Source organism: Battus philenor, unplaced genomic scaffold, assembly GCF_028537555.1.
Source record: "Battus philenor isolate CCGP_79_NKW_IND1 unplaced genomic scaffold, ilBatPhil1.0.hap1 SCAF_8, whole genome shotgun sequence".
Classification (NCBI taxonomy): domain Eukaryota; kingdom Metazoa; phylum Arthropoda; class Insecta; order Lepidoptera; family Papilionidae; genus Battus; species Battus philenor.
The window spans coordinates 4,546,738-4,558,129 of NW_027181748.1; the positions used below are offsets into that span (position 1 = coordinate 4,546,738).

The 11,392-nt window shown below is 32.0% G+C and overlaps 1 protein-coding gene across 1 annotated transcript; it reads right to left on the reverse strand.

The window, feature by feature from the left end:
- Positions 1-400: 400 nt before the first annotated feature.
- On the reverse strand, positions 401-8,283 carry LOC137931816 (pyruvate kinase-like). The gene is made up of 8 exons (XM_068775328.1): positions 8,193-8,283; positions 7,042-7,268; positions 5,289-5,636; positions 4,008-4,151; positions 3,776-3,880; positions 2,875-3,111; positions 1,555-1,777; positions 401-603 (listed from the first exon to the last, which is right to left on the reverse strand). Exons 1-8 carry the CDS (start codon positions 8,281-8,283, stop codon positions 401-403), a joined length of 1,578 nt encoding a protein of 525 aa, XP_068631429.1.
- Between the last annotated feature and the right edge of the window lie 3,109 nt (positions 8,284-11,392).

Consider the following 11,392-nt stretch of genomic DNA (forward strand, 5'->3'; position numbering starts at 1 on the left):
TCTGTGTACCACAATACTACTCTGTGATTACAAACTCACCTGATATTTGATGTATTAGATCTTGTGTTGCTAGCCGGTTTTGGCTTTGTACAGCTTTATCGAAATTGAGACCATGGAAACAGAGGTCCACGGACTAAAAATTTTACGCTGGGGATCGTCCTCAGTTACGACGAAGACGTCTACACGCGGAGAACTATAACCGTGTAGGTGTATAGTGTAGTGAGTGAAAACCCGCCTGCAAAGCGTGGCGATTATAGTATAGATCCCCAAATTTATATCTTGTGGGGATCTTTAGCCTTGCAGTGTGTGTCTATAGATTGAAACGACGATACTAATAGTGTCCATCGTATATTATTAAACAAGGAATGTTGAGTAAAAAACACTTTCCCATTGTATTATTTTAATTAGCACACGACCACGCTGAACTTGTTTGTGATGTGACTGTGCGAACGCTTAGGTGATCCGCAAACGCACTGTAAACCGATGTTCTTCTCAGGAGCACGTACGTTTCCAAATATTTCAGTATGTTGTACTTTACGCAGTAGTTTATCGCATATGCTACCCGGCTATTCATGTCATCTTCAAAGTCTAGTTTGGATTGCTCTGAAATTATGAATGCAGTTTTATAATTTTTATGACAAGTATATTTAAATAAAATATTAGTAAAAAAAGAGTTGAATTCGCTTTGATCGTTTAGTAGCGGAATAAATAAGGTCAGTTCCTTTATTATTTATTTAATTTTTGACATTATAATTATCTGTATTCGTAAGTAATTTAATTAATGAACTAATTAAAATTATTTTTATAATCTTTAATGTGTTTCTTTCTTTTTATTTTAAAGATCAATGCATAAATCGTGAAGAACTTCTTGTATGACCTACTTGTTTCTTATAAGTGGGCCCTTTGAAGATGGGAAAAGAATTAATTAGGACCTCGTAAATGTTTCATAAGGTGTTGTGTTTTTACTGTCATCGGAAGACGCTGGAAGCAGGCCGCTAAACAATTTAAAATTATAATGTAAATATCGAGAAAACCGCATTATAAAGTTGCGTAAGTGCTATAAATTTAATACTGTAGACACGTGTTGCTAGTTTTCGGTGTGTAATTTTGTAAAACATGTACAATTTACAATAATCAGGATTTCAACATCATATCAGCCAACAGATGTCCATTGTAAAGCAAACCCTTCCCCCAATGGCTGTCATAATGACTGCTCTGGCGCTGCTCACTTTGTTAGCTTTATCTTGCAACTGTGTCGTTGGTCCACTTAGTGGAAAGTCTAAACACACCACGTCTACTGGCTTGAGATCGCCACCCGAGAACTTTTAGTTTCTAAGGGCCGTTGTTTGCTCAATGTTCCCCACCTACTGCCAATTCAGATGTGCGATTCTTCGAGGTACATCGGTAATTTTCGTTCTTTTGTGGATTTCCTACTTTATAATTTAATTTCACACCAAAACTCCGAGCATAGCCCTCTCCATTGCTCTCTGGGCTTACATATTAATAAATTGTGAATATTAATAACATAATAAAATTTTGATATATTTCCATTACCGTTATAAATAAGTGGTATGATTCCTCTTAAAAGCTGCAATTTTCTCGCGACAAAAGAATTTGAACTTATTGTCAAAATGATGACTTCAGGCGCAATGTGAGATAAAATGCGTGCGGTGCTTCCAGTCACCGTCGGCACTAGGATGACGCGGGAATTAGATTGTTTCGCTGCCAATGCGCACGCTAGGCAGCATGCTTCTGCAGCGTTCACAGGCATCCTTATCTGTGAATAAAGTGCATCTGATCACCATCAGTCCCGTATTGAGAGCGGTAAGAGCATACCAGTCTCGGTTAACAAAGAGAATAGAGGAGGAGAGCATGGCATCACTGGTGAGGAAAGAGGAGTGTCGCCTGACCTTCTTGGTATGTTTTTTGGCTCTGAAAATAAAGTTAATAGTAATAAAATAGTTGTAATATTCGAAATATAAATTTAATGCGATCTAGATAGTAAGAAAGTAAGCAGGAATTAAGTATAAATAAATTGTTAAACAAATTATAAAAATAATTAACGTAAAAATTGTAGAACACTGGAGGGAAGGAATGAATTATATCACAGATAAAAACCCTGTCTACCATTGACAGAGGGTAGAATGAGATGCTTCTAAAAACCAAGCCAATTAAAAAAAATTGTAAACAAAAAGTTAATATTTCAAATAATTTACTTCCGCTAATACGTAATATTTCGTCTGGTTCTTATTGTATCTACGTAAACAGAGTGTTTGATTATAAGTGTAAATGTTTTAAAGAGATGAAAGTATATTACATTTACGTTTCTTTAAACTAAGCTCTATTTAAAAATCAATGGTTTCAAAAATAATAAATAACGTATTGATATTGCAGTAAGAAAAAGCGTAATTATATATGGATTACTACATAATAAAGTACCATCTGCAGACTTTGTACTAACAGAAGTTATAGGCCAGAACAAAATAATTAATCAATCATATTTTAGACTGATCACTCTATATGCCGATGATTGGGATTAGGTGTAAAAGCCTTAGAGTTGTGCTGATAGTTACGCTATTCATTCACTTCTCCAAGGGTTTTTCAGCTATAGCATTAGCTATGGTGACGGAATAAAATCGGTCATGTTTTTTGAATCACAGTGATTATTAATAACACAAAAGAAATTAAATATCATCAAATTGGATCTGTGACTGCATAATAAATATGTTTTGAAATTTCCCAGTGTTTACTTTATGTATTAATTATTATTAATGTATTATCTATTTTTGACTATTTATTAACAAACAGAAAGTAGTATTATTAAAAACAATAAGTTGGCTTGCAATAGATTAATTAATAAAAGTAACATATAACCTCATCTAAAACCCTCCAGAAAGACTGTTCTCTCTGTAATGATTCAACTGATTTAGATACAGAGTGCAACACATTCATCGCAATTAGTATGTTTGCGGGATTTTCCAAATGCCGTAGAACAAAGCCAGTGCCGTCCAATGCTGCGTTCGTGATATCGGTTAGGTCGCGATCAAGAAGTATGCCTTTGCTCAAACTGTCTTCTAAAACATTTCCGGACACAAAGAATGGTTTTCCACGCTGTAGATAAATTATATGATTTATTACAATATATTTTTATTTATTTTTTGCTATAATTTTTGACATTACAAAATGTTACAATTTTGATAGAAATATTTATTCATTGAGGTTTAAATAATTTAATTTGTATCACATTAAATACAGTATCTAATGACTTAATATTTACGCTAATATTACTCATAAACTATGATTTTAACGTGTTATCATCATTTCTTTGTTTATTCTTCTATCATCAATTCTTACTTAGGATGGACTTCCGCAAGATAACGCCTGATTCCATTAAGAAAAAATATCATCATCTCTTCAGCCCTAGTTCAAGCATTTCTGAATACATTCAATAATTCTTTTATTAATTTAATCTTATAATATTATTATACACATGGGATGATTTACAGTGACCACTTGTGTGCCTGAAAAGCTTATATTGTTCGAAACTAAAACTAGATTCAGAATGATTTCCTTAATAATAGCAGCTTTTAACTTAAAGCTACTAGGGTTAAACGCGTCCTGGTCCAAGAGCTAACGTGAATAGGCCTCGCTATAAATCAACCTTCAAACTTTGTCATTGTTATGACTTATTTAAAAATATAAATCATTTTATAGTTAATATATTTTCATTCAATGAGTTATCGTGGACATTAGTTTTATTTCATAAATTCAATACCTGTCTACATTTAGCACTTAATTGGTTTTGAATTCCAATCATTTGATATTTGTTTACGATCTCATACGCCATAAATTCTCTTGCCAATATTATACCATCGGAGGCCTGAAAGGAATGTAAATAATTGAAAATAAAAAGCTTATGTTCTAGTATAAAAATTTAAAATAAATTATGTATAAAACAGTCAATAGCATTATTCTTATGTCCATTTTCTATCTGTGCTCATAAATACCTCAATGATAGCGTCAATGTTGTCCAACCCTTCTTGTTCACAGATTGTGCTGACGATGTATGGCATCGGAGAGTTTTTAAAAAGTTCCTTAACTTTATCCAAAGTTTTTCTTCTTCTTACAAAATTCATTATGATAATATTTAGCTGAAATTTTTTTTTGAAATATTAACATACTTTATAATAAGCAAAAATCTATAGAATTGTTTTTGTCGAGTCGCAATTTTCATTTCAAAACTAACAGTCTCAACCGATAGTGTACTGCCAGAATTTAGTGTTTGCATTCTAATTTCAAAATAAACTAATGTAAAATTTTTTATAGTGATCGGTTTATTAATCGATTAAATATGAAATAAACAAGTTAATTGCCTGATTTATAAAAACCGGTGCAGCTTTTAAGCGACAATAGAAATTTACTGCGCTTGAACTGTTCAACGCGAGAAAAACTAAGCGAACTGACAAACTTGCGACGTCCAGTGGGTTCATTATATTATCTAATTTCATTATTTTTTTATTCATTATGAACTCTCTTCAATTCCTTGTATAATTAATAAAAAAGCGATATCAAACACAGAAATCAACACAGATAGGGATTTTTATATACACGTATGTTGTATGTTGAATAAAGAATTTTTGAATTTTTTATTCAACTTACAATACAATTATATTGTTATATATATATATATATATATATATATATATATATATATATATATATATATTCAAATTAAAAAACATATACACACTAATAGTACATAAACATTCTTTGACATATACCTTTATGCTATATGGTATATATATGTATATCTATTTTTTAGATATATTTAAAAATAAAATATTTAAAATATTCGTATTAATTCGTATTTTATATATGTGTGATTATTAAGGTACAGGCGTAATAAAGATTAAAAATTTTGAGCTTGCTTATTACAGCTGTGTAAAAAATTCAGAATATTTAACTATGTAAATATGTTTTTTGTCGAGGAAATCTGCGACTGTGAATTGTTTTCAGACTTGCATAGTGTCGTACTACGACTAAAGGTTGAGATCACTGCATATTTTGTATATTTTTACTATGGATATGGAGCTGTGTTAGTACGGACAGGCGGTATTTGAAAGTCGTGTGTATAAACAATCCGCGTGGAACTGATATATACACACTGATAGATTACATACATGATATTGCCGTGGTCAATAATGTCATTTAACAGATTACAGAGAAACCAATCAGAATTCTTTGGTCTATGTATCTATGTATTGATTTACAATAACTAAATAACATACTTTAAATTCCTTTGCAAATTCAATCATGCTTAAGTCGTATCTTGAAAGTGGTGGTTTAAGATGTGTAATTCCACGTATACAGACAAACTCAACGTCTCCTAGTGTACCTCCCTGAATGGTTTTACATTTAATTGTCTGTTCATTCAGTACTTCGATGCAATTTAGTATTACTTTTCCACAGCCCACTGTTATTTCTTTACCGGGCGTGATCATTTTGAATGAATATGGATCGTCCATAAATAATCTGTTTCTGGAACACTTATTCCATAGTTTAGGATCGCATGTTAATTCGACAATGCTATTTTCTTCGAAATTTACTCGACGATTATTTGAGTCCTGTAATTTGATCTGAATTGAATTGAAAAATTGCTTATTAAGGTTATGTATAAATTTAGGTAGGCAGCACACTATAGGGCTACCCATCACGGGTCACCAAGGTGCTTCCTCGAATCGTCGGCGACATCAACGGTCCGCAGAGATTTCTTGAGGAGTACCGTTGGTTAGTTGATTACTCAAGGTAAGGTTAACCCCGACGCGAATTGAGACCAGTGCCGCTTGGTTGCGGAAATTAGGTTGCAGAGACAAGACAGAATAAGACTGTCTTTAGGCAAGCATAAAAAGCTTTCACAACGACTAGGTTATGTTAGACTTAAATTTATGTATTTGTATGAAAAGGTATATACATATATTATTTATACATATATATGTCTATACCATTTTTATTGTTTTTTTTAAATATCGTAGGTAGACAGCGATGCGTCTTTCTTTTAACAGATTTTAAATATTAAATTGAGAATATCGTAGTTTTCCCAAATAAATATTCAACATAAACGAATTGTCCGCTCTTTGGAGAATTTCGGTATGACGCAATAAATAAAAAAACAACGACGCTGTGAATGCCGACGCGTTAAAAGCATTTGTCAAAAAATATCTACGCTGTTAAAACAATGACACCTTTAAAAGAATTCATTAAGTGTATATGTATATTATGTATAAATGTATATTATGTGTAAATGTATAACATGTATTTAAAACCTACATAAAACCTACGCTCTTAAAACTTAACCGTGCGCAGGTTTGACAAAATCAGTCAGTAACAGTCTCCACCATTGGGAAAACGGGGCAAGGCGGAGGTATTATCATCATCATCATATCAGCCGATAGACGCCTACTGCAAGGAATAGGCCGAGGAGGGCAACATCGCTTTACTAGTTATCAATAAGGTAAGACGCCAGATCTCCCTAGACTCATGCAGGAAGGTCATAGGATCTACGATGAGAGCCAGATAATAAAGGGTATAATTGTAATAAGTAAAATAAAATAAATTAAGAGAAGTGATAAAAAATTGTGATTATTTTAAAAGTTGACCAAAAACAAAAATGAAAGGTAAGCGAAGAAATGCAAGATACTGTGATGGGAAAAATGGGAAACAAATGGAGGATATAAAGAAGTATGAGAGAAGAGTATGACAATAATAGTATTCAGTGAAAATTATTAATTGTATGAATGGTCCCTGCTTTATCGTGTTAGGGGAAAACGACAGATCTCGAGAAACGGGAGCTAGACAATAAAAAAAAGAATAGACTTCCCCCAAAGATCGCTTCTATGAACGGTTTTGCACTGTTGTATTCAGGATTTTCTGTGATCTTGATTATGTCGTCCGTCCATCTAGTAGAGAGGTCATCCGGCTTGTGGAGTATTACAAGAGATTTATAAATATTTTTAAACTATGATGATGTTTGATGGAACTTACTGCTCCAAAGTATCCAGTTTTAATGCAGGCGTTAGGCAAATCGATGCAAATTGCAATCGGCCAGCTAGGAACATCGAATTTTTCACAAAATAACTTCATAGCTTGTTTAAACTTAGCTAACAACATGATCCTGTCGCTGCGCGTTAAATTTGTAATTTTGAATCGTATAATACGCAACCCCATCTCTATGAAATTTTCCATATCGATTGACGACACGCTCGTGCTGCCTGGATAACAATATAATTCTTTTATGTACAGGTTTTATGATTAGCTAATGTGTGCTTAAAAACGCTTAAAAACTTTTATACTTATTTCCAATCAGCTTATATAAAGTGATCACTCTGAAATATTATTAATACAACATTATTTTCTTATAAAAATATGTCTCTGGACCATTATCCCTGCCATATCTTCCTTCATACGGCACGATTATGTTGTCGACATAGTTACAAGTATTAACAAAATTTTGTACTAATACTTAACTTTTAAGTTAACACTTCCTTTAGAGAGAAAGTGAGGACAGATTGAGACCACCATAAATGAACATTATGGCTGTATATGTACAGATTTTCGTGCAATATTTTCTACCCACATTTTGTGAGCAATAACGATGATTATAATTACACAAAATATGAGAGCATATAGTTTTTAACTATTAAAACTGATTTTGATATCGACTATTAAAATAACTGAGACATTCCGCTAATATCTTCGTAATATATATATTCGTATTTGTAAATAATGTCACTGTCATCTAGAGTACTCGAAAGCCCACAATGCTCTAAATTCTTTTATTCTTTTATTATAATCTGCTTTATCATTTAGAGAATAGTTTTATTATAAGTTTTAATTCATCATTGTCATAATTTCAACCAAAAGATATCTACTGACGCACAGAGACCCATAGATTTGAACTGTTTTTATTTTTGACCCATAGGACCGGTTCGAAGCGGACTGCATCAAGCATCTTCCGAAGACCTTGTCGAGGTCCTCAGTCCACCTTGTGGACAAGTTAAGACCTCAGCGGCCATATGACCTGTAAGCTACGGGGCGTGTCGTTGTCGTTATATATAAAAAATATTAATAAAAAAAATCAAAATAGTTAATAGATAGTAGATTTGTAAGTTGAAAAAAAAAATTGGTTTACATACAGAATGTGACAATGAATGGAGTGAGTCTGTATGGTTGTTTTATGTCTTCCCGAAACATGTTGTTTGCTAATGTTCTGATGTGCTGGGCCATTATCTAAAACAGTACAAAAATTACAAAAACTCTGGTAATATAAAGGTTTTAAATTCAGCCTTTAAAATGTTACAAACTAAGAGAAAAAACTGTGGATATATCTATAAAATATAATGCATTATTTTATTAAAGTGATTCGAAGACAGACAAATAAAATACGCAATATTATGCAGTAAATAATTGTAAATTTACGCTAAAGATATAAAATTCATTATTCAACGTTGGAATTTTTAACAGAATTCTTATGGATCGTCAACTTATTAATTGTATATTTTTTAAATCTATATTATTCTTGACTCTGCTTGTTATAGTTATAGAGAAGAAGCAGGAAAAAAGTCCACAACAAACACACCTTTTTATAACGTTTAGCATAGATTAATACATATGCTCTTTGTCAGATATAGTATAAAAGAAATCAAAATAATCAGGCGACATCACTGGTAAAGATTATCATTTAAATATTCGTTTATTGAATAATAAGCTTTTTCTGTCAGCTAATTATTAATATGCGTTATGATTTTTTAATGGTAGTCCAATATTGTTTTGCAGATTTTTATTTTCAAATATGGTTCCGTTCGTTACAAATGAACAAGAGACTATTCAGTCGAAGCTTTAGTACAGCCGGTTATTCAAAGTGCCTTGTAAATACATACTAAATCAATGTAACTGTAACCCGTAGTAGTCGATAGAATAAAAAAGATAATTATTATTATTTAAAAGTGTACTAACGGATTTACGATTCTGAACTGTATATCTTTGAAATTAGTTAGTAAAATATTTATCAAAATAAAATATTTTCGAAAAGTAAATAAATATAGCATACGTAACTTTTATCAAAAGTATAATGGCATAGTGACGTGATTTGTCATTTATGTCTTCTTCTTATTTTTAATCTTTATTTTAAAAAAGGTTGAGGTTTACAAAGTTCTCCGTTTACCATCTGGTGAACTATGTGCTTGCTTACTATGTAAGTAATATATAAAAACAATCGCTTCAAGCGTTCTAAATACAAAAGTCGTTAACAGGTTCTTCGGTTGAATAAAAATGGAAAACTCGTGACAATTGCTTTAATAGTTTTTCTTTTTCTATACAAACTACCGGGTCGCCGTTTCAGGCAATACTGTCACCCCTCTCGAAACTTGTTTGTGAGCAGGGAAAATTTTAAATAATTAATAATCAAAATGTGAATTATATAAGATTTTATCCCAAGAATCTAAGCCGCGACCTACGATCTCAAGTCTCAGTCATTTAGCGCCAGGCCACCACTGCTGGGTAATATGTAACAATTATTTCTATTTGACAAACGTTCGACTTATACAAAAAAGGCGTGTTAAGATATAATACAATAGAAAAATCATGTACTCTGAAGCACTAAATAAAAATTAAATCACATTATTACTAAAGTGTTGCGATTTACGAAAAAATAAATTTATTTTGTGTACAATCAATTAGTAATACATTATAGAAATATATTATAACTCAGAAATACTTTGTTTGTAAACTTGGCGGTCTGATTTCATAGTCAATTATCTTTTTTAGCACCGTAGCACCGATCGAAACGACGCACTCTAAAATACTGTGGAATGTTAACTGTTTCCTTCTTTAGTGTTTAGTGTGTAGTAAATTTTATATTATTAGCGCAGGTTTAGTTTTAATTGATTTGTTTTTAATTTTGTGCATAACTAGTCATACTTAGTATTTTTTTGATTTCATATTCTAGTTAAATAAAACTGATAAAAACATCAATACAAAGCATGTTCTTTTTCCAAATACGAATTACGGTTTGTTTTAATATTTATGTTTATAACGTTTCGTGTGATTTACAATAAATAGTCATCTAAATAAGTATTAGTTTATTTCATGAGTCAAAAAAAAATTCTATAAATATGATATTTATGGACAGTACAGAAAGAAGTTTAATTAAAAATGTTAAAAAATAAGTGTTTAGAATCTCTCTTAGAAAATAAAGGTTTGTTAAAATACATACTCTGATGTACTTTATAAATCCAGAAATAAAATATATCTTCTTTTATTTCAAGACATGACCGGCCACACAGTAGTGAGACAATGTGACTACAATATCGCGCAGCCGTCTGAGGGGCACGTACACTGCCATCAAAACACAATAAAGTTCTAGAAGCATCGTTACGAGAGAATGAAACTTTGATAATTCATTAGGGACAGAGTAAATAAATCCACCTCTAACATAAATATCTCTCGCGAGACGCATGTATTTGATCATTTCGTTTAGAAAATAAAAGTAAACTCGATGCCCTTGGGAACTATAACGGAGATGCTGAGAAATGTTGAAACTATTTTTTCTACATAGCAGAACTTTCATTTTGTCTACTTAAATTTAATAGCATATACTTCAATGTGTAAAACAATTATCACCATAATTATTTACGCAGATTTATAAATACTGTATTTTACATTGAAAACGTTTGCATATGTTTTTAATAGACTCAATATAAACAAAATTGCATCGCAGAATGTATTGATATGTTTAGACTTATCACCCTTTTTGATATGGTTAAAAAGAAAACCAAAGAATATAGTATCATTATCATCATATCAGTAAATAAACGCCTATTACAAGGTATAGACCTCTCACAGAGATAGTCCCGACTTCCTGCGACTTTAAATATTTCATCGGTCTATCTAGTGGAGGGCCTATACAAGCTGCGCCTACCTACTTATATATATATATATATATATATATATATAAAAGTATATATGTACATATATTTATAAATATTTATATATATATATAGATAAGAGAGCAATGAGGGAGGGCGTTGCACGGGTTTTCGTTGCGTGAATCAGAAATGAAAAGATCCGTACAAGAACCAAGATAGTCTTGGAAAAATTTCTCATCGGAAGTCGCTGTGGGCGGGGCACATCGCTTATACAACCGATGCCTGATAAGGCCGTAAGGTTCTCTAGTGGCAACCATGACTCGGTAGGAGCGACGTGGGAAGGCCACACACTAGGTGGTCGCTGGATGCTGGCAGCGTAAGACTTGTAATGACGATCTTTCAGGGACACCTATGCCTTGCAGTGGGCGTCTATCGGCTGAAAAGTAGAAGACAGAGAAAAAGATATGTGT

Bases quoted from the DNA above. Each gene is read 5' to 3' on its own strand.
- LOC137931816 (XM_068775328.1), bottom strand. From the start codon at position 8,283: ATGGCCCAGCACATCAGAACATTAGCAAACAACATGTTTCGGGAAGAC. The intron at 5,637-7,041 runs GTAAGTTCCATC...AATTCAATTCAG, and splicing joins AAACTGGATACTTTGGAGCA to ATCAAATTACAGGACTCAAA. The intron at 604-1,554 runs GTAATGGAAATA...TCATAATTTCAG, and splicing joins CATACCACTTATTTATAACG to AGCAATCCAAACTAGACTTT.